Raw genomic sequence first — 22,317 nt, 5'->3', positions numbered from 1 at the left:
AAGCGGGATTGAGAGCAGACAAGAGTCAGTGTGCTACTCATTTCCAAATCACTTACTCCCTCTCTTTCTCTGTCTCTTTCATTGAGACCTAGAAAAACATGGTGTTTAGACGTATCAGTCTAGATTGAGCTGCTGCAGTCAGTTGCTTCAGGCTTTATTAACCAGCAGATGAACAGGCATGGGGGCTGTCTTTGGGTTCGCTGGTCACAGTAAACAAGGTGAGGGGATGTCATACCCAACACTGGAACTTTAATGCAGTAAGTTTGTTTCTAAACTTTGGTGTGAAAGTAAAGTAGTATTGTTTTATAGTGGTTCTTTTTGACCAACCCTATCATTTGAGGATGTCACTGCGGAATTGTTTCACGTGTCTTAAATTAAATATCAAAAAATATCTTAAATTAGCTCCAGGCTGTTGTATAAAATCATAATGAGTGCACTATTGTAATATAGAGTTGTTTGTTGGCCATTTTGTAGCATGTTACAGGAAGAGCGGATTCACAACAGGTGTTTCTCATTCTTAGTTCAGTTGCACATAAATTCAAGTGGTAAGATTATGTATATGCTGTGTATTTATTTTAGATCAACTTAAAGTCCCCCTGAAATAAAATTGAAAGTTGTTTTGGGTGTATCGGTATGTTAGTCTATGAGCTAGTGTGTTTCAAAACAGAAGATAAGCGTTTAAAACTTGCAGTTCCGTCACTTCCGTGTTGTTTTTGTCATCACTTTATCTTCTCATCAAATCTTCTGACCAATCAAATAGCTCTCTAGAATCCAAAGCACTTGTCCCCTACACTATAAATGGACAAGACAATATATGAGGTCTGTGCTGTCACACGAAGTGCGTCAGTGCTCACAGTCTGACCGGACTTTGTCTCCGGTTCATAGATGCAAATACAACTACACAGCCTTAGCATGATTATGATCACTGTTTTTGTTTAGTAAGAGTTTGATATTGAATCCGTGGTTTATTAGACTGGCTGTCAAATGAGGCTTTACCGAGCTCAATGGCTCAGGCCAGAGCAGATATAAACAAAATGCTATTGGCTATTTAAAAGAGGGGACAGGACTGCTTAATATATCTTGTCCTGTCTCCCTGTTTCAGTTGAAATTACTTCACCGTATAGAACAGCCCACCTTTATCATCTTGGCTTTGGCTCACTTTTACGCTGTAGTGAATATTCAAAATGAGGCTAACTTCATTTTAATTCACTAGTCTTGGCATGAGGGCAGTGTGAAATTGTGCTTGGGTCAGTATTTAATACTTTCAGCAACATTAACACAGTGATAACAGTCCCGCTCAGCAGTTCTCACTATCCTCTTCTGAGATCAGATGAGAAGCTCCTCTCCCTGTGGCAAAAGTGATGACTGCTCCACAATGTGTACTCCATCTTTGCCTAATCATTTTTCTTTGCTGCATTTTTCTCCGATATAGCAATAAGGCAGAAACTGCTTTATCCTCTATATAATCGATGGAATTTTTCAAACCAAGAGCTTTCAAGTGGAGGTCAGTTTCTTGAATATACCACTAAGCTGATTGAGAGAAAGAGAGCATTTGCAAACAGACAGTTTGAACAGATTGGCTGCCTTAGTAGCATTATTATTATTATTACTGTTATAGTTCTTAATAATGTTTATCAATGTATAACTCTTACTCATATTTTAATCATAGTTTTTTCATTATTTCAATTTTAGTTTTCAGTTAGTAATTTACGACTTTAACGTATTTTATCATTGCCAAGTCAACATTTACATTTGTTTAATGTTTCAATTATTATTATTTTTATTTATATAAACAAAAACTGTTACATTTTAAAATACATGTTCAGTGACTTAAAATATTCATACCAACGGTTCACTGGTGATTAAAGGCAGGATTTGCTTTTTTAAATCCTGAACACAAAGTTTGACTTAAGCATATTTTGCTAAAATGTTCTGCTTTTATTGTTATTATACGTAAGGCAAAGGTTTTATTCAAATTTCATTTATTTATCAATTTCACAGATGTTTTTAAAAAGTTATAGCCTTGGAATATGCTTCAAAGTTTCTTTTTAAATATTATAACAAAAAGCTTTTCCTATAATTGTTTGGAAATGTAATAATAAATGATATTGTTTTGATCTGTCGGTCCATTTTTACAGCTTTTCTAGGTTCAGGTAGAAGACTAATCAAAACATCCCGCTTAGCCCATATTATTTAGCATTATTTGATTTATTTAAATTAGCTTTGGCAACGATGAGCTGTTTAAAAATGTCTTGTGCACATGGGAAACAAGCATAACCTTTGTCTGAACCCAAGTCTACGGGTATTACTTGCCACGTGATTTCCATATGTTTTTGTTGACCAGTGTGCTGTCAGCATTAGCATAAACAGAATAGAATAAAATCATCAGTACTTGATATGCTCTGTTTGATGTCCCATGCTCTGCCGTAATTTTAAACCACCAACTGCTGTTCATTACACCAAGGTCAGGAGCATTTCACTGCCGTTTTGTGGCGTCTTACTTGAAGGATACATCCTTGACTTGTTTATTTATGAAGACAAACAGTTCTCTGTTCTTCCAGAGAGTCAAGCAGGCGCCGGTGTCTGTGTTCAGGTTGTTTAGAGTGAAGGAGGTTTGAGGCTCACTGGGGCTGCTGTTGAACGACTGATGTTTTGTTTACTCAAACGTTACAGAATTTTCACCATTTCATTTGCATTGCTAAACACAACAGGCTGCGTGTCCTCCATCTCCCACTGGCTCTTTGTGCGCAGTAGGTGTGTGTGTGTGTTTGCATCGATGCTAGTGTTGTACCACTGTCTGAAATTCATGATGCAGGGCTCCAGACTGCAGCTAAAATGGTCGCATTGCTACCAAAAGTATTAATTGAAACGATGCGCATCAAAGTTTTAGTGGAAAAACAATCCCGGCGCTGACAAACACATGCTAAGCACGTAGCTCAGAGATGTGCGGTAAAAAAAGCACAAAGGCAGTGTCTCTTTGCACAAAACTTGAACAAACTTATAATGAACAAACAGATAATGCTGTCAGCTGTGTGGATATTGGCAATATCATTAACAGTTCTCGTTTAATCATTACTAATATGGCTTCTTATGCGGTGTTCTGTTAATGCGTGAATTTTGTGAATTTTACAGTTATGCCAAATTAATACAATTTAAACAATAAATACAGTTTTAATGCGCTTTAATGCAGCAGGTGTGATTAGTACCTCAATTCAAGCATCCAGTGAACCCATTGTTTCTCTTACTGTAGTAAATAATGAACATGAATTAACATCGAAACGTTGGCTGTTTTATAAGAGATACTACATACAACTTACTGACATGTCTCCTTGTTCAGTGTTTCAAAATGCGGAAAATGTGTAAATCTTGTAAAAACTGCAATGTAATAACACAATTACCTCAGAAAAACCATTCAGTGTATTCCGTGGCACCTAAAAACATTATTTGGTGCCTACGGTTTTTTCCCCTATAGAAGCCAATGGGTCCTTACGCAGTTTTTCTTTTTCTTTTCTTTTTTTTGTGTGGAGCCCTGTGATGTGGATTCTGCTTATCAGTGGTAATTTAACCTCTCTCGTCCTTACCTGACTTTGTAGAGCAGGCTGTATTATTACTCACAGTTTGCTGTGAGCCCATTGACTTTTAAATGGGATTGTCCAAAAACAATGAAATACTATCTTGCTTTGATGAGATGGATTACATATAGCGCTCTGGGTGGCCTGTGGAGTTGACTCCACACTAAATAAGTGCAAGAATCAAGACACATTCACTGATCATTTTTCATTTAAGACGTAGTTTGATTTTATAGCATGATGGTGACAATCATACACTACAGTTCACATTTTGGAGGCGCTTTAAATTGATCAATAGTGAGTGACAAGAAAGTTCTAATGTTACAAAAAAGTAAATCCTATTCTTTTGGACTTATATTCATTGAAGAATCATGAAATGTATCATTTGTTTACACAAAAAAGGATTTTTGAAGGATCACATGGCTGCTGAAAATTCAGCTTTCTCATTGAGGAACAAATTACCATTTAAAATACATTAAAATAGAAACCGCTGTTTTAAATTGCAGCAATACTTAAAATATTATTAATAAAATACTTATTGAGGGGTGAGACCAGAAAGGCATGTGATTAATTCATGAACTTTTTAGGGGAGCCAAAACAAAAATTTTGCCATAGTTTGATCTGACTTTGTCTTTTTTTTATTATGATACAAATTTGAACACTCATGTATGACAGTACTTTTGCCAGTAAAAAGAGCTTATTAAGAGATTTAATATGATATATAGATCTCCATTTCACTAAAAATGTCACTTGCGCCCCACTGGTTCTCACTCCTCGTTATTTACCTCAAACTTTTGAACATTAGTGTAAATATGTTGTCCTTTTACAGTTCAGTGTAGCCACCGCTGTTAAAGACATCATAAAAGTCTTAAAAACACCAAAAATGTTAATGTCATTGCTAGTGAAATGTACATTGGCAGTTTTTCAATGATTTTCTTAGATATTCACAGATAGTAGTGCTGATTTGTGTCCCTCATGAATGTAAATAAGAGGTGAGGGTTTGCATTATTGTTGTTTGTGTATGATCTTCAGGTCCAGAGCCGTGGAGACCTCTTTTCAAGCCTGCGAGCAGATGTTGTCACGGTGCATTCACACAGTCTGATTGGCTGTCAGGCACCTGTCAGAGCACATCAGAGCAGTGAGAACGCAGCTAAACGCAAAGGAACTGGCACCTGCCTGTCACTAACTGAGGTGCTGGTGCAGCCCTTAGCTAACTATACCTCACTCTGCAACCTGTCTGGAGCTTCCCTTTATAGCACCCAGGTTTCTACCGTATATGTATAATACGTGCTGAATTTTTCAATGTGTGTTGTAAATATTTTATGAATCTTGTCAGAGTGATAATTGGGCCTTCGTTGAGGGGTTCCTTTTCATTGTGAAGGATTGTGAACATGAGTTGTTTTTTTTTGATGTGATGGCTTTTCACAGTTCTTTTCTCAGCGCCCAGATGTATGACTGTCAGCTAGTTTGTCATTAGCGGATGAATAATGAGATTTAACTGTAGAAACTGAGCAAATTAGTTTCTAAAGTTACAACTAAAATGTATTTATGTATTTAATAGGGTTTTCAATGAAAACAGTGGAAGGCATTTAAAAATGTAATTATGATTTTGTGATTGCTATTTTAGTTTTTTGATTTTTGTGATGGAGCTATTTTAGTTTTTTGGTTAGTTTAATTTTATAAAACGTATGCGTGCACAGGCAGGTTTATTCTTGTCAGAGGGCACCAGGTCTTTGACAGGCATGCAGCAGGTTAGTTGTAATCTGGATTCTTTCCCTGGGATTTGGGCTATTTACCCTCCCCTTATTTTTAATTCTTTATTAATCTGGAGATGAGCTTCTCTATTATAAGTCTAATCCGATACTGATATCTAGAGAGCAGAGTGACCCGATGACCAATATAATTCCTTAAGGGGCATTCACTGACAGTGATTTGCTCTAACAAAGTGACTGGGCATCATTCTTTTTCAGCCAGAGTTTACTTATTCTGTTGAGCTCAACTTTACACAGTTGCAATAAATTTCAGTGGAAGCGCAGATGAGTGATTCACTGTTTGACACGGACACTATGACAAACTAGTAACACCTACTAGAGCCCAACAGCACAGCATTGTTTGCAACCTTTAGTGGTTTAACCAATATCTGTGTGAATGTGGTTTTTATGTAAAAATACAATTTAATGGTGGAAAAAGGGATTTAAAAAGGGATTTTACCACTGGATTGCTAATGACATCATGAAAGTGAGGCTCCTGAGCTGCCATGTTGGTATTCCCTACTCTTCCCATATATTCTAATGAATAAATAGGAAATACAAATTCAATGAGAACACATAACCTAACAAATTTGGGGAATTGATTTAAAGTGTAACATTTAATGTGTGTGTGTGTGTATGAGTAGCAAAGTCTTGCATTAATGTCCCTTTATAGAATTTTACTACCTTCCTATTTTTTACTTTCACATTCCACTTGCTTTACCAGGATTTCAAGTGCAGACAGTACTACGTGGGTGTTTTGGGAGCGAAAGGTGTTTCAGCAATTCATCATCTTTTCTCAATTGTGTCACAGTGACAATGCATTGATATGCATTAATTTGCAGTATATTCATTTTAAAAGTGTGGAAAGACCAGACCTCAGTCGACTGCAATCTCTAACAGATGTGTTTCTTCAGAAGAACAATATAAAAGCTCATCTCCCTAAATTCAGTTTAAGCCTCCGATTGAAACAGTTGCTGCTCTGATTTTTTTTTTCTAGAGAGAGTTTTAGCTGAAAGTATATCTCTTTAGATAACAATTTCTACCAAACTGTGTGGCATAGCACCTAAGAAAACAAAGGAATGTTTTCCTTGATCTGTGGCAGGAAGCTGGGTACTGGGCCAGGGGTCCCTTGGCGTTTCATTAAAAGTCGAGGTTGTGGTTGGGACCGTCCTGATTCGCCGTAGTGTGACCCATCTGTTGTATATGTGGGCTAATCTTAGCTTTAGCCAACCACCAGGGATTAAAGAGAAATAAGTAAGCCTCTGCTTCGCCACTGCTCTAGGACTGCAGGCGCTGTACCGCGCTGCTTCCTGCCTTTCCAGACTACATTTTTAACTTCTTACATGTTCGTTTACCTTAACTTGCACTTCTGTGACTTAACTCGTAAGTCAGTGCCACAGGAACTCCCTCTAGATTTGACTATTCTGTAACTATAAGATCTTGAGGATTTAGTTTCAACAGAAATATGTTGCGTTTCCCTGCGTGTGTAATGACCATGATCACCCAAGTTACCCTTGACCTTTATCCATCTAGGGACTAAATCCATTGGTATACGTTGGTGTAAACATGCATAAATCAGGATTAGTCCACTTCTCATGTGGCGTATTGTTCACTTTAACTACTTCTTCACTTTAGTATTCTGCTCAAGGCAAGGTGAAGAAGTGCTGCTTCTGGGTATTAGGAGTAATCCAATGGTTCAGGGCTAATGTTTTAGGTGAGCTGGGTTGTATGTGATTGGCTGCACACCGAAATACCTTGTCTTTGCTTCGTTACGCTCATCTCTCTGACAGGGATCGGAGAGCAATGTCCTGCTGCTTTATTGCTGTGGGGCAGAGTTACAGAGTTCCTCTTCAGGCCTCACAGAGTTCATTATTTATGAAGTTAATAAAGGTTGCTGGAAGTGGGCCTTCCTTCCTTCCGCACAGCTTTGGTGACCTCAGATGGAGAAGACGGCTCAGTCTTGGAAAAAGTTCTTTTGTTAGCGCAGTCAGTGATATATTCTCTCTCCTCTCCGTAGCCGGGAAGCTCTTTTGTTGTGCTCTTATTCACATATTCTCATTTGTCTCATTTTCACTTGCTCTTTGTCTCCTTCTCCTTTTTTTTCTTTTACTGCATTTGTCTGATTAGCCAGGGGACGGCCCTGTGCCTAAACAAAACAGCCTTTATGTGAGAGGAAAGGCATTTCTTTAACGGCCCATATTGACACAGCACCAGTTTCTGTTCTACTTGTTAATGGACTGCATTGACTCCCCGAAGAGTGTGATTTATCTGACCAACTCCTGTGGGAGCTGAGCTTGAGCTTCATGCAGAATTTTAGATCAGTAAATTTGAGTCTTTGATTCAGATGTCAAACGCATGACATTCAAAGAGTTACAAAACTCTGAATCAGATTACATGTGCTAGTCTACTAGGTTCTTTAGGGATTAGTTTGTACAGCGTTGTTATGGTCATAGTCAAATAGCCTGGAAAAGTCATTGAAATTAACAAAATCCTTAATTATTAATTCTCCCTTCCCACAATATCCAGTAATCTTAAACATAGAAGTCATGAAAAATCATGGAAATTTATTGGAACCCTTATTAAATTTTACTCCTTGACACTGCTTGATAACCCACACCTGCCCCGCACAGGCATTACTTAACAGAACACCAGACTTATCATCCGACAGCGGAGGTCGTTTAACTCCATACCTGCCCCGACCCATTTGACATAAAGAGCACGACCTGAAGCACACCCACATTAAATGCATCAGGTAGACAAAAATAGCTCCTGCTTATCATGGCTATTATCTCACACGTCATAATTGCAGACACAGAGGCAACGGTAATCTATTTAAAATTTTCTGGACTGCTTTTTAATGCGTATATAAAATTGTATTAATCAATTACAAGCCTGGAACTTATATAATTTAGCATTAATTTAATTAAATTTAACAAAATGTAGCTTTTTAGGGGCATGTAAAATGTAATAAAAATGTTTTTGTTTTCCAAATACTGTTTTATATTCATCTAATTGTTTACATGCATTTTTTAAAATAAATTATGTCTTGTGAAATAACATTTTTCTGGTTATTAAATTAAGGCATAAAACTTGATTTATCTTCTAATCAGTTTTAAAGAGTTTGTTTAATTTACATTTGATTAAAAGTAAATAAAATAAATATTTTTTGGCAAATGGGATTCAATTTATGCAGTAATCCATACGACTGCAGTCCATCAACTGACACCTTGTGGAGTGAAAAGCTGCATTTTTTCTTCTGGTTATAATAAAAAAATCAGCCGCATTGCTTTTTCTGCAGCATTTGAACGGTAAAGTGCCCTGCAAGTACTGTAAAAATGACCTGATTCAGACCCCATGTTATCTCCAACAGCTAGCCATCTGTTTGGTTGATGATATGTCTGAGGTCTGCATTTTCTGCTTTGACAAGCTCAACATTATCTAGTGTTTAGTGTTATAGTTAGTGTTTTCATTTTTACACAGACTGCATGCATTTACTGACGACATCCTTTATACGCAATTCCATAGTGCTAATCCCTATTAAGCTTTTCTACAGTATGCACTTAACGGGATTCTATAGAGAAGCAGTCTTCCAAAGAGAGCTCAGAGAGTCGCTGTAGATCGGCGAAAAACACACACAGAAAGAGGAGTAGTAGTCGATGAGCTAAGCAGTGTGCCCAGCCCTTTTTGAACAAACACACCCTCTTATCAAAGTCTTCTCACTGTCTACTTCTTGTTCCTGTTCATAAAACAAAGGTCAACCTTTCAAACAACTCTGCCATCTAGCTAAAGGCCACAGACTGCTGCACGAGCTCATGGACTTGGCACGTTCTGTTCCTAAACTTTCTAAGCTTCTTGTTACAAGGCTCCTAGTACAACAAACACACATTCTTTGTATTTCCCACTTGCTAGAGGCACATCAACCTTCCAGATTTTTTTTGTCGTATAGAGCTACCACACCATTCTGGTCGGGAAGTATTTTGTAGGCCCTCAGATGATCTTTAGAAGAGTTTCTTTGTTCCAGGAGACTGTCTAAAGAGGTTAGAACCATTTATTGAGTTTTCATTGATTTTCTGCATTACACTTGTCCTTTCTTATTTAACATCTAGAGTGCTGATTGTGTACGAATGGATTTAATGAATTTTTTAAGAAGTGGTTTGATGCTGTGGATGTGGGCCATTACAGCTCGAGAAGAATTTTTAACAAGTGATCCATGTAACGTTATATTGGGAAAGTGTTTGCCAGCTCTTTGGTCTGTATGAATAGGAGATACTTTTATCTGTAAGGCAGAAAAAAGTGTGCATTTTCATTCTTACATTCTGGATAAAGTACAGTGATAAAAATCGTGAGCAATTTATCAATTGCATTGCACTGATTCATGAATTTATTTAGTTTATTATGTTTGCAGAAGCTGTTTTGATCAGTTGAAGTCACATAGATCGATTTAGATTAAACTTTTTTTGACTGATTCAGATAAAAGAATGTCATAGAAATCTTTTGAAATAATACATATGTTTTACTGTATTTTTTAATTAGTTAACTTTTGCTTTCAAAGATTTCATGGTGTTTCTCATCTTGCTTTTGGTCTCGTCTGATTCCTTCCGCTCATGCTCGTCAGTTGTCTTGACGTCAGACAACTTTACATTATAACTGTGGTCTACAGTTTCCCACTTTGAAGATTTAACACTACTTTTATACCCAAATGCAATCTGTGAGCCACTCATAGCCTGACCCTGTTGAAACCCCTGTTGTCTCCCCTGCCGAGAATGTGTAACTGAACATTGTCTTTTTTTTCCCACCATTTTGCACCCCTGTGTCACTCCGGCAGTCCAATTGCATGCCAAATATCTTCCTTTTGTGTTTGTGTTTATACAGTCCTGTAAGTCAACATTTTATTAGCATTCTCTCCTGAGGGAGCCTGGTCAAGAAACCTGTGCTGTTCCTGGGTGAATCAGTATGAAGACATACGGCATAAGGCATGACTCATTGTGTGACTCCTCTGAGAGGGCTGAAAGTGGGCGACCATTACATTACATGTATTTTTTGGTCACATGGATTTGTTCGTTTGTTGCTGTGCATCTTGCCAATGTTAGTGCGCTCATCTGTTAGAGCTCATCTCCCTGAAGGGCATGATCTAAATGTGTAGTAAAACAGGACAGAAACAGATTTAGTTTGATTTACTCAGACCAGTCACTCTAGTTTATTTACTCAATTTGATGTGAAAATTAGTTTTTGTTTTTTTTTACCTCACCTCACCTCACCTCACCATTTTAAATTTGTATTCCATAGCAGAGACAAAAAATCTCTCAACCTTGCAGTATAATTGTTGGCTTAATCATCTTACGTTTGTTGTTCTTTACTTTATACTTTAGGTCCTTTATTTCGTTGACAAGTGCTGCGCACAATTGTAATCTTTCGCACAAATTCTGCATTCATAATGCATAAAATATACTTCATAATAAACAGCTACATCGTAAATGAGACTCAAATATATGCACTTGCACACATGAACAGTTTTGATCTGTTCATGTGTGCAAGTGCATATATTTGAGTTTAAATGGAAAAAATTATTGTTACCTCGTCCTGTCTCTTACAGGAATAGCCACTTGTTGAGTTTAGTTTGACCTTGTACCTGGCATTTTACTTTTTATTTGCTCGCTAAGTGCCAAATGCAGGTAAAAATTTGGAGAGTTTTTTTTTTTGCCAGTTGGCCCTCGATGATGGAAGTCATGAGTGATTTAAAAATATACAAACTCTCTACTTAAAATCTGTGGCAAGTTTCATGTCTTCGAAATCCCTCAGTGGAAAATATACCTTTTAGGCCTACGTGAGAATATTAAACCAAACACATCCCATTAAACCAAAAAATCATGAAGTGTCCAAGCTTACATTGTCCCATAGAGACAAACATTTATATAAACAACACCTTCTTAATAAACAACGTTGCAAGTACAGTTCATTTAGCAACTTCTGAGTGAGATTTTACAAAAATGTGTGTGTTCATTTGTGCATCCATATTTGGCCATGGTTTTGCAAATTTGTTGATTAGCTATACATATACGTATGTATGACATTGGTCTTGATGCGTGAGTCACTCTCGCCTGCTTGTCTCCACTCTGCACGCTCACCTTGAGGCTCTGGCTGACGTGCTATTGCATGTGGCTCTTTGAAATCAAAGGTACTGTGGTGTAATATGAATGTAATGTGATCTCTTTCTCCTTAGGCAGACCCTGAACCCCCTCCTCTTCCTGATGTTTCCCCATCCTTCTTGCCGCACTCTCATTAGCATCTCTGACGACAATTACGGCATCCATTCCTGTCAGCAAAAGAAAAAAAACCTGAATAATGCATTCAGCGGGTTGTGAGGTTTAATTTCTGGATCGTTTTTCCTCCAGCCTCGTTCCTGCCCTTTTTAAAACTCTTAATCTCCCTCTCAAAAGGAGCAGTGTGGTGCCCATTGTAATGGTGGTGTTATTGCTGTACCCCCCCAGAAGAGGTGCCAGTGAGAGGAAAGCTGACAAATGTGACGTGACTGATGAAGACTGAAATGCAAAAAACAGAATTACTCTCATTAATCTGATTTTAGGAAGGTTAAGAAAGAGAAGAGTGAATAAAATAGCTGTTAACAATACAAAATAAGCATTTAGACATCAGAGGGAATTTCTGGTGCAAACAGAATATGTGCCGAATCGGTCACGTCTTTCATCATCCATCAAAAGATCTTATATCATAGCAGCATACTTGCAGCCACCAGGACCGCCCGTCGGAAACGAGCTCAGCCTAGTTGGACCAGACATCCTTGTCCTGTCAGCACTTTCTTTACTCATTAATTAACAGATCCGGAATTAATTAACTAAGCCCTGAAGCTTCTGTTCTTATTTAGCCCTACATGTCACATTTACTGTTGTCTGCTGAGCTTGTCTAGCTTAGGTCAGAGTGTAAGGAGGAATAGATGGACAACTTGTAAACAGTGACAGATGAAATTGCGTTGCTCAATATCTCAAAGTAAGTCTGTCCGTTTAGTTTCAAACGTGCCACTCTTGTCAGCATTAGCTTGACCAGCCTATAAAGATAATTCAATGCTTTTATACTGAAAGAGAATAAAGCGTTGTTTTGAACAAGGAAGTTATTTTTACTTTTCACAACTGCTTGTACACCACGAATGTATTAAGCGCATGCGCTTTCATCTGAAATCACCCTTAACAGATAAGAGACAGAGAGCAGCAGAGGATATTCAAACTAATGTTTTATTGTGAATATGAGATTGTTCTGAAGAATGAAGCACTGAATTACAGTGTTTCCCATACATTGATTATCGGATGGAGCACCACAAATACCCACCTGGGTGCATTTCCCATAAGCAACTGTGGTCACAAGTTCTGTCGCTACCAATAGAGTTTAATGGAAATTGTGAAAACGACTGTAGTTAGCTAATAATAACGGCCCTGCCACAAAACCCCTCATGTGCTTTGGTTGGCGTTGAACAGAAAAAAAGGGTAAAAAAAAGTCATAACGATGCGAAAATAATAAAATGATATGTACAGATTAATTAATTATTTAATATTGCACTTTCATATAATTAACATTGCTTATCGGCATAATATATCACAAACTGCATAAAATGTAATTCCATGTAGACTACTCTTGGGGGCCGCTTAGGATCGCTTATACCTTGGGCTGGCTCGGCATCAAATGATGTCACGATTATAAATGAAGTACAGTGAGAGTGATTCTTGTCTAGTATTAATGGGACCTGTTTACTATTTGTACTTGTTTAATGTATGAAAAACAGAAAAAACAATGTGAATATAACAGCTTTGTTGGGCATTCAGTTGTATTACAGCATGAGATATCTGAAGTGCTAAAACTAGTCTACACGAAAACTGGATGTAATGACATCATATATATATGCTAATTCATTTGTGACATCACCTTCCGCCACAAAATCCTGAGACAAAATCCTGTGAGAAACACTTAATTAGCTGGTCCAACTAATGCTGGCATGATTGGCATTTGTAACTGAAAGATTGGACTTTCTTTGACACATTTGCTATATTAAGTGATATCATTTTTTTCTGTTACTGTTTACAAGTTGTCCATCTCTTCCTCTTTACGCTGTCTCTGACCTATGCATTCAGCATATCAGATCAGCTTGTGTCATCTCAGCATGTCCTGCCAGTTTAATGTGCTTTTTCAACCCCTACAGAATTGCAAAATGTTGTAAGAAACACTGGGACACATTTTATTTCCTTTTTGTAAACAATTTGGCTTTAAAAACCGAAATTACTCGACTCCTATGCATACCAATTAGTCTTTTATAAACCCTTGGCCAGCATGTCTTCTGCCTGTGACTCACAAGTGAGTTATGTAACTGGCCTGACATGATAGCAGAACCAATGGGCTTAGTGGGTTTTTTTACCACTGTCTGACTTCATGGAGTAGCGTATAGTGTTTGGGTGCAGGCATGTTCATGTGTGGCGCAGATGTGACAGGCACGTACATTTACAACTCATTCAAGCAAATCAGAGTCTGATTGCCTTTTTGCTTCATTAGATTTATTAATGAAATTGAACTAATAAGTTGCTGTTCTTTTTCTCTTTTTGGTGCAGCTGGTCTTCTAAAGCACATAGCTCATTAAATAGCACATTAACAATGCTTTAATGTACATTAAGTACTTTCTATTTTTATGAGACATTGTGCTTTTTATTTGTAGGTCTCAGTTAAGTGCACTAGGGCTGTAGCTATCGAATATCTAGTATTCTACCGAAAATTTCATTGATTAATCGAGATCCAATCTTTTGTTTATTGAAGAACAATCTTAATTATGCAAGAGAAAATAAGACAGGTTTTTAAAATGAACAAGTAATTTGTTTCCCTATTTGGAAAAATTAAGATTTATTCCTGATATTACGTATATTAATAACTGTTAAAAAACTAAACCCATATTGCATTTAATTGCCATATTACATTCAGAATGCTAATACAAATGAATAAAATTACTTTGTAAACAGGTGAACGTAGTACAACCTAAAACTAAGACATAAAACAGCAATTAAAAAAATAAAACCTAAAAGAAATTGTGGAACTTAACTTTCAAGTTTCAGCCTAAGTTGAAACTGTCTTTTTGTGGCTTTTGTAAGAGGAAAAAAATTAAATGGGGCAGCACACATATGTTTCCGGTGGTGAAAAATTTAGTGCATCCCTAGTACAAAATGATTCTTCAAGGCACGTAATTTGCCTCACTAATGTTTTTTGGTATTCAAGTTACTCAATGAATTGTTTCAGCCCTAGTGTGTTCTGTTGTTTGGAATCCTCATATTTGTTTATTTGTTAAAAATATGTGGTTTTTAATATAACAGACAATAAAGAGTATGTAATCAAAGTCTTTTAAACATATAGGGCACCAAAGCATCTGTAAGCGCACTGGTATCACAACCCTCGTGGGACAGGGCTTATTCTTTCACTCGTTGAAACATGATGCCTCTATGATCGCTGTTCAATGAGCCGGTTTCTTTACAAAGAGTAAATACTCATCTGTTCACTGGAGCCTGTAGAGTAAAATAAATGAGAATGTTATGCAATAGCCTGCTGTAGTCTGTTTTAGACACAACATGAGGATTCACACTGTCGCCGGGAAAGAGTGATGGAGTAAAAAAAGACTGCGCTTCATCCTCATGGGAGGAAATGAAGGATGGCTGTTCCAGTGAGTTTCTCTGGCGTTTTTTTAAAGGGCTTTTGCCCTCCTTTGCCCTCATTAAGGTTTATGGACTACAGGGTGGCCAGATATCTCCAGGCCAATATACTGATCACCCAATACACACAACACCCAGACTAGTTTCCTATTAATTGGACCATGTCAGAGGACAGGATATCATGTGAGTAAATGACTAATTGATTTGAGAGGGGCGCCTTTCTTTATTACAGTGGCTATATTTGCCCTAATCATCTGCAGTCACTGGTGGCCCACATTTAATGTTGGCTCACTGATGCATTTTTCTTTCTTTCTTTTTTTATTCTTTCAGATTATGAAGTTAAAATTTTGTGATTTATTTATTTATTTAAACAGGATTAATTATCTAGTATGGCTGCATGTCTCTGGTTACCCAGTGAACTGAACTGTTGTTCTTAGTGGAACTGAACTCCACTCTTTTGTAAGCTGGAGCACAAGAGCCCTGAGATGCTCTTCAAAGACAAGCACACTGTGCTGTAGAGTTCACACAGCTGCCCGGCTTGTTTTGGCCACCATCACTCCTGCCAAAAAGAGTTAAACCACTGCTGATGTGCTATTTCAGCTCAACATCTGAATGCTAGAATTACTTCCCTTAGTCAAAGCCCTATGCCCTTATGTTTCAAATCAAAACAAGGCCTGCTTTATCCACTGCAGTCTTCTGCGGTAGCAGTCTAAAATTAAATTTTTGCCACACCTGCCACATGACTCTTGTAAATCTGCTGCCCATAAATAATTTCTTACCTATCGTATAGCTGTGTTTTACATGATTTTATGGAAAAAAAAAAAAAAAAAGTTTGTCCGTACTGCAATAGAATTAAGCTAAGCTTGTCCATCATAGCAAAAGTCGCTTATTTTTATTTTTGAGTTAAAGCCTCATGGAGTTTTTATTTTAAAGCATGTTTGTATTTCTTTGTTGTGGTTTGCATTCATTATTATGATAAATAATGATTATTTCTGCTCGCTAACTCTAATTAGTACTTGCCCTTTGGAAAATATTTCCATTTTAATGGAATTATGTATTTTCGTTTAATCTGAAATAAATTGCTGTTAAATTGTAAAGGTTCATTATTTCAATTAATTGTACAGGCTTTTGTATAATTTTTAAATTTATTTAACCATTAAAACAGTAAAAATGGAATCCAGACAAATTAAAATGGAAATATCATATATCATATCATATATCATGTGGCAAATCAGCAGTCAACTGACCTGGAGCTCTTTTGCATTGGCCTCGGCCAGCAGACCATCTTTATCGTTAATCCCTGTTAATCACTCTTGAAAAAATGAGTATTTGCATTGCTATTAAGGAGATTTACCCTGTAAGGGTGTTTACATATTCAGAATATGCCTGATGCTTGTTTTCCATTATTGCATTGTTGGTAGACACACTGCTGTTTTTCCAAACGCTTTGTTTGAGATCACCAAATTAAACATTGGGTGCATTTAATTAACTCCGTTGGCACTACAGTATATTTTCATTCCCTCTTTTTCAGTACTGCTGTGTCAGAAAGCCTGCCTTTGTTTATGGTCGCTTCTCACCTTTCGTACGGATCTTTCACAAAGGCCAAAGAGAAACAACAAGTGTAGCGCCAGAGGGGAGAAATGCTTTCTGTTGTGTTGTTAGCATGTATTGCTGTGTTGCCAGAAGACAGCTGCTTCGTAATGTCAGAAGAATCAAGCAATTAAGCCTGGGAATCTGGCAGCAGTCTTGTTTGCTAAAGGCAGCCCCGCATGATTTTGAGTCATACGTGTTAGAATCACAGCAATGATGCACATGCATGTTTTTATTCACATTTTAATGAATTGGCTTTTATGTTTAATGAGCTCATTTATGCATTTCAAAGCTGTTAGAGGTCTATAAACCTGCTGGACGGGATGGCAAAAAAAGCTGTAATAAGGAATGGACACTGATTATGTCTAAACGCTTAGGGCTAAGATGCCACTAGATCTTTTTAGTCTTCTGACCAATATTAACTTCAAAATTCTTCTAAATTAAGATTATCTTTGTTGCAATGAAGAAAGCAAGTCACCCATTTTTGGAACAACAAGAGGGTGTGTAAATGACAGAATTATCAGTTTTGGGGCTATCCCTTTATGTGTGAAAAGTACTGTATTTATCTCTTTCAAACAAGGCCGACAGTTGTATTTCGCTGCTGTGTGAGTGCAGTTAGAGAGCCCCTCTCCCGAGACGCTGTAAACTCATTTCTCTCTGCTGCTGTTACCACATTAATGACACATGCCACCCCCCACCTGACGATCTCGCTGGGAACAAGCGGGAGATGCTACAAGACAGATGATGTGCTCTTCAATACTGTGTTAATAGGATCCCATTAGCGAGCTCCTGCTTTATGTATTCATCTCAGTGGACCTCAGATTCAATTGTCTGAAAAGAATTAAACTGAAAGATGTTGCTCAGTTGTTTAGCAACCATGTTACATAAAAACAAACGCCAGTGCTTTTAAAGCAAGGGCCCCGAAGATGTCACACCATGCAACTTTTATTAAAAAAAAGTCCCAGCTAAACGTTTTACACATTACTCTCAGGTTTAAGTCTTGTTAAGTCTCGCTCAGCTGGTCTGTAATAGAAGTTTATTAAGACTGGTGACAGTCATGAATCAGCTTGTGTGGAAAGCTCACTTTAGTAGATGTTACTTTCTACCATTCCTGACAGATTGAGTCATAAAGCTTCAGTCAGTAAGGTTTGCCTCTTTGTCGCCGTCTGTGTTTGAAAAGTTGGTGTAGCAGTTCCTTGCAGACTTCTATCCCATGCGTGGGTTGTGCTCCGGTCGGCACACTGTGGGTTGTGTAGCTGTAAGTCTCCGCACCGGTGGGAATCCTGTACTTAGTAATCACAGATTCGAAGCTATGTCTTGAAATATACGACCCAAATAAGAATTTTCATAGGATATTGTCACCTGAGCAAGTAAGTAAATAGGTCTGCCACACTGAAGGAAAAAGCATTACAATAAATCATGCTACCAGTGGTAATTAAATCAAACGAACAGTTACGTTAGCTAATATCACATCAAACCCTGCAAATTATTAGTACTGTTGTACTTGTTAAACGTTCTCAAATTATTAATGTTAACAACATCACTATTGCATGACTTATGTGTGTAGTGTTTATTAGCGTGTAGATTTAAATTTCTATACTCTAATCTCTCTAATTGTCACATCATTCGAATTTCATATTAAGAAATTATTTTAACCCAAACAGCAAACTATGCTCCCTTCAATCTGGTTGTTTTTTAAAATACAAATAAAAATGGAATCTAATTGTTTTTGTTTTTGTATTCACATGTGTTCTGGATCCATTCTGGATTACACTTTTTTTTTTTTTTTTTTTTTTTTTTTTTACATTTAATTATGCCAGTTGCTGTGAGAGTAGGCTATAATTAAACAATGCGCCTCCTGCAGAATCCTCAGCTGAATGAGGCCATATCCTGTACTTGCTTCTTTATGTTTACAGATGTGACGTAATGACAGAGTGCCATGCTCGAAATTCCTGTAAAAACCTGGGAAATTCCAGGTACCACGTACCACTCAAATTACAAGCTAATAGTTGTGTCTCGGGCTAAAGGAAGGTGACAGTTTTGAACACTGGCTGGTTATGTACTTGCTCGAGTATTGATTTTGGATCATTTTTAACCAAAAAAAGCTTTGGTCTGCAGCTTTAAACTACAATCATTAAATGATGTATTTTTATTTATCTTCACTTTTTTCTTTTATTTATTATGCATTTTGCTGTGTTTCCTGTCCTGCTGCAAACACTGCTAGTTTTTATGGAGCCATTTTACTTTTTTAAATATAGTATTATTTTATGTTGGGTTTTTTTCTATTTTTCTGCTTTTATTATTCTAGTTTCCTGCTGCTGTGCGCCAGTTAAAGCACAGGTATTTGTCACGTAGCATAATAGCAGAAGAGCCATTTAAAGTCACAGTGGCAGGGTTAAGTATTTTCTCTATCGATTTGCAATTTGGCAGACATTTGTAGCAAATCTCCACGCTGATCGTATAGAGCCCTGCTGAATAAATATGTGCTGGAAAAACAAGCGGCCGATCCTCACTATGCCGTAAGCAACAGATCTAAGGGGGTTGTGTATGTGATTAATGTGGGTTGCATTCTCTGACATTTTGTTTTCACCCACAGGTCCGTCTGTTATCACAAGGTTTTCTTTATGCCCACTAATCCAGCTTTGACAGAAAATGATTTGGCCACTTTGTTTCTGAAGATGGCTGTTGACATGCACCTCAAACATAATGTAGGCTTGAAGCCATATTCATGTTTTCTAATGTTTTATGGCATCAGAAATGCAACACACTGTTGTATTACTAAGCTGAACAGCATGTCACCTCTCACTTATTGTTTTTGCCCTGTGGGAGCTTGTGCACTGCTCATGCTGCCTGTCACTCCTTATTCTATTTCACTATTTACCCAGCACAGAATATCTTTCGTTTGGCTTCATATTAATTTCTGCCCTTTCCACTAAACATCAAAATTTAGAACCTGATTTGGACACGTTGTTTTTAATTATTTATTGTTTGTTTGTCTAAATGCATAGCATTTTATATCATATTACATTTTATGTTACTTTATATTCATTCATTTTATTTATTTATGTTTATGTTATGTTATTTTTTAGTTATTTTACTTACTGTTCGCATGTTTCTCTAGAATACTAACAGTTGAGGTCATAGGTGAGGAGTTGAGTACGCTGTTTCTTATTTATTTATCTAAAGTGAGTTGCCATATGGCTCTTTACACATTATCCACCGAGGGAGGGCGAGTGACACATGGCTGGCAGAGCTCCTCGACCTCTGATATCAGTTTCATGACTTTCTGTGTGTTTATTCACAGCTGCGTGTCATAGGATGCCACCCACATAATCTTTCTTGAGTAGTGCGTTCTGGGTGCTTGGCCTACATCCCTGCCACTCCTCTGACCCAAGCAGTATAAATCAAGCTTGTCCTTCTGTTTGGAAAAATTATTAACAATCCCATCATTCTTTCAACTTATGCTCTAAATAGGATTGGCCTTAACGGGTCAATATGAGGTTTGTGTTCTTTTAGGTTGCATGTGAAACGAGGAAGAGGCTGAAATGCTCTGATATACAGTGACATGATTGGAGGGACTGAGTCATCTGAGATGAAACCTCTGTGTGATGACAGCTGGCTCCTTGTTATAACACTCAATGCACAACGCTGCTATTTTCACCACTACAGAGAGTCTGGAACTGAGGAAGCACCTAAATCCACACCGAATGCTGATTTTAAACCTCAACAGCAGTAATTATTGTTTTAAAGGAACAGTTCAAAAAATCTAAATTTCTATTTTGAAGGACTTTATTTTTATTTTTTTCTGTTGAAGACAAAAGGAGTTATTTTGAAAAAGACCTCAAATGGGAAAAAGTGTCGATATTATGGACAAAAAGAGTTCCACTGAATATTTTTAAGCTCATGCAGGTTTAGAACTAAATGTTCATTTTTGGAATGTTTTACCCACCCGTTAATGTGAGAGGATTAATTCAGCAGGAATGGGCAGCATCTGTAGACGGAGCAGCATCTTATTAGTACTGGATGTCCGTCCTAAGGTCAGCACACAGGAGGCATGCTGGCGAATTAATGGCCTGACAGCTCTGTCACATTCCATGGGCTTTAGGTTGAACCGATGGAGTGTTTTTCTGCGGGTCACACAAAACCACCGAGCGGCCCCAGGATATCACATTCTCTACATATTACAGTGCAGAGGAGAGCATAAGACTTCTTTTTAAAGTAACACTTCAGAAATGTGTATTTCCACAGTTTTATCCAGGCTCTGGAGACATTAGCTGGAGTTTTGGCCAAAGCTTTTAGCTTACGCTATTAAACCTTCAGTATATATTAAGTCTAAAACACATTGAACAGGCTGTTAGTTACACTCATAAAATTGAGCTTGAATTGAAGTAATTAATGTAAGCTATACTTACGTTTTTATGGTTACCCCATTAAAATAGATCCAGTCATCTGCTGATAACATACAGTAAGTGGCATTCTGGCAAGGTATCATATTTCTATTTAGTTTTGCAGATGGATTCTCTAAACACAACAAAGCAAGCTCCCTTACATCTGTGAAGGACATCTGTGAATGTTCACATGGGCAGCTGTGAAGGAAAAAATAGATGGTATCCTGGTTTGACTTAGACACTGAATTTAGATGGTTCTTGTGCTGATCTTGTTGCAATAAATACATGCAACTGACTTTTGTATAGAATCTATAGCTGGGATTTTCAATTAAAATTCCAAGAAGTCATATCTCTAATCTATTAGCTATGTTTCCTTCCCAGCACAGATCTAGCCAATACTTGAAATAGTTCTAACTTTTCATCTGGCATATGGTATTGCTTTCTAAAACTAAATAAGTCATAAAAGATGAATATACTGGGCCCTGAGAGTGGTGTCTAAGAAGTGGTGTCTTTTTCAGTTGAGCCTGATTAGATAGAATATTAAAATATAAGATCAGATTTTTCTGTTTTATCAGACTGTTATTAATTCACCTTTAGATATTTGACTGTTTGCCCACTTTTATATTTTAAAATAGGTTAACATCTCTTTTTATACCATCTCCAAATGCTTTTCCAAGTTATTACAGTGGTTCCAACAGGATTTTGAGACTTGTGGCAGCAAGTGACGTCACATTAATTTGTGACATTTATGACGAGTTTTGGCATTTCAGATCTGTTCTACTCTATCTGTCGCATACTGTAATAGAGCAAAGTACCAGTAAACATGACCCATTACTACATGTTAACCAGGAATCACTATGTCGCTATACTGATTTATAATTGTCTGATAAAATCAATGTACATCTAACTTACACTAAAAATATACTACATGTGGTGGTTTTGTCTCATTCAGCACACTACTTGTATTACATGTTTATTGACAAAAGCACACGTTTATTTACAATATGCTTTTGCTATCAGAGGTGTATGGTAGGTTAGTCAGAATCTTCTCTGAGTTCTACACACTACACACAGAATTGAACAGATAACTAGCAATGGACAGAACAAACTATCTGACAAACCAATGTCAAACGTAGACCTGCACATTAAGTGATGCAGAGTAACATAACCCCAGCAGTAATGAGTTTGTGTTGGCTGAAAATGTTAAGGATAGTTTTGGATGTTTCTTTTAAGGCAATAATTAAAAGAAATTACGATTTTAAAATCTAAATGTATTTCAAAACATTTAATGCCTTTATTTGAACTAGCTGTACTGCTTAAGTATAGTACT

At 37.2% G+C, this 22,317-nt stretch overlaps 1 protein-coding gene across 5 annotated transcripts in view; it reads left to right on the top strand.

Moving 5' to 3' along the window:
• Positions 1 to 230: 230 nt before the first annotated feature.
• Positions 231 to 22,317, top strand: part of LOC122351999 (peripheral plasma membrane protein CASK-like) — a 96,485-nt gene continuing 74,398 nt past the window's right edge. For all 5 annotated transcript variants that reach the window (XM_043249460.1, XM_043249459.1, XM_043249458.1 and 2 more), the window contains exon 1: positions 231 to 257. In XM_043249460.1, the coding sequence (XP_043105395.1) occupies positions 253 to 257 (5 nt within the window). In that variant the 5' untranslated portion in view covers positions 231 to 252. The remainder of the gene's footprint in view (positions 258 to 22,317) is intronic.

Source organism: Puntigrus tetrazona, chromosome 9 (assembly GCF_018831695.1).
Source record: "Puntigrus tetrazona isolate hp1 chromosome 9, ASM1883169v1, whole genome shotgun sequence".
NCBI lineage: Eukaryota > Metazoa > Chordata > Actinopteri > Cypriniformes > Cyprinidae > Puntigrus > Puntigrus tetrazona.
Note: the sequence above shows the minus strand (reverse complement) of the source record. Positions and strands in the feature narration are given on the sequence as shown.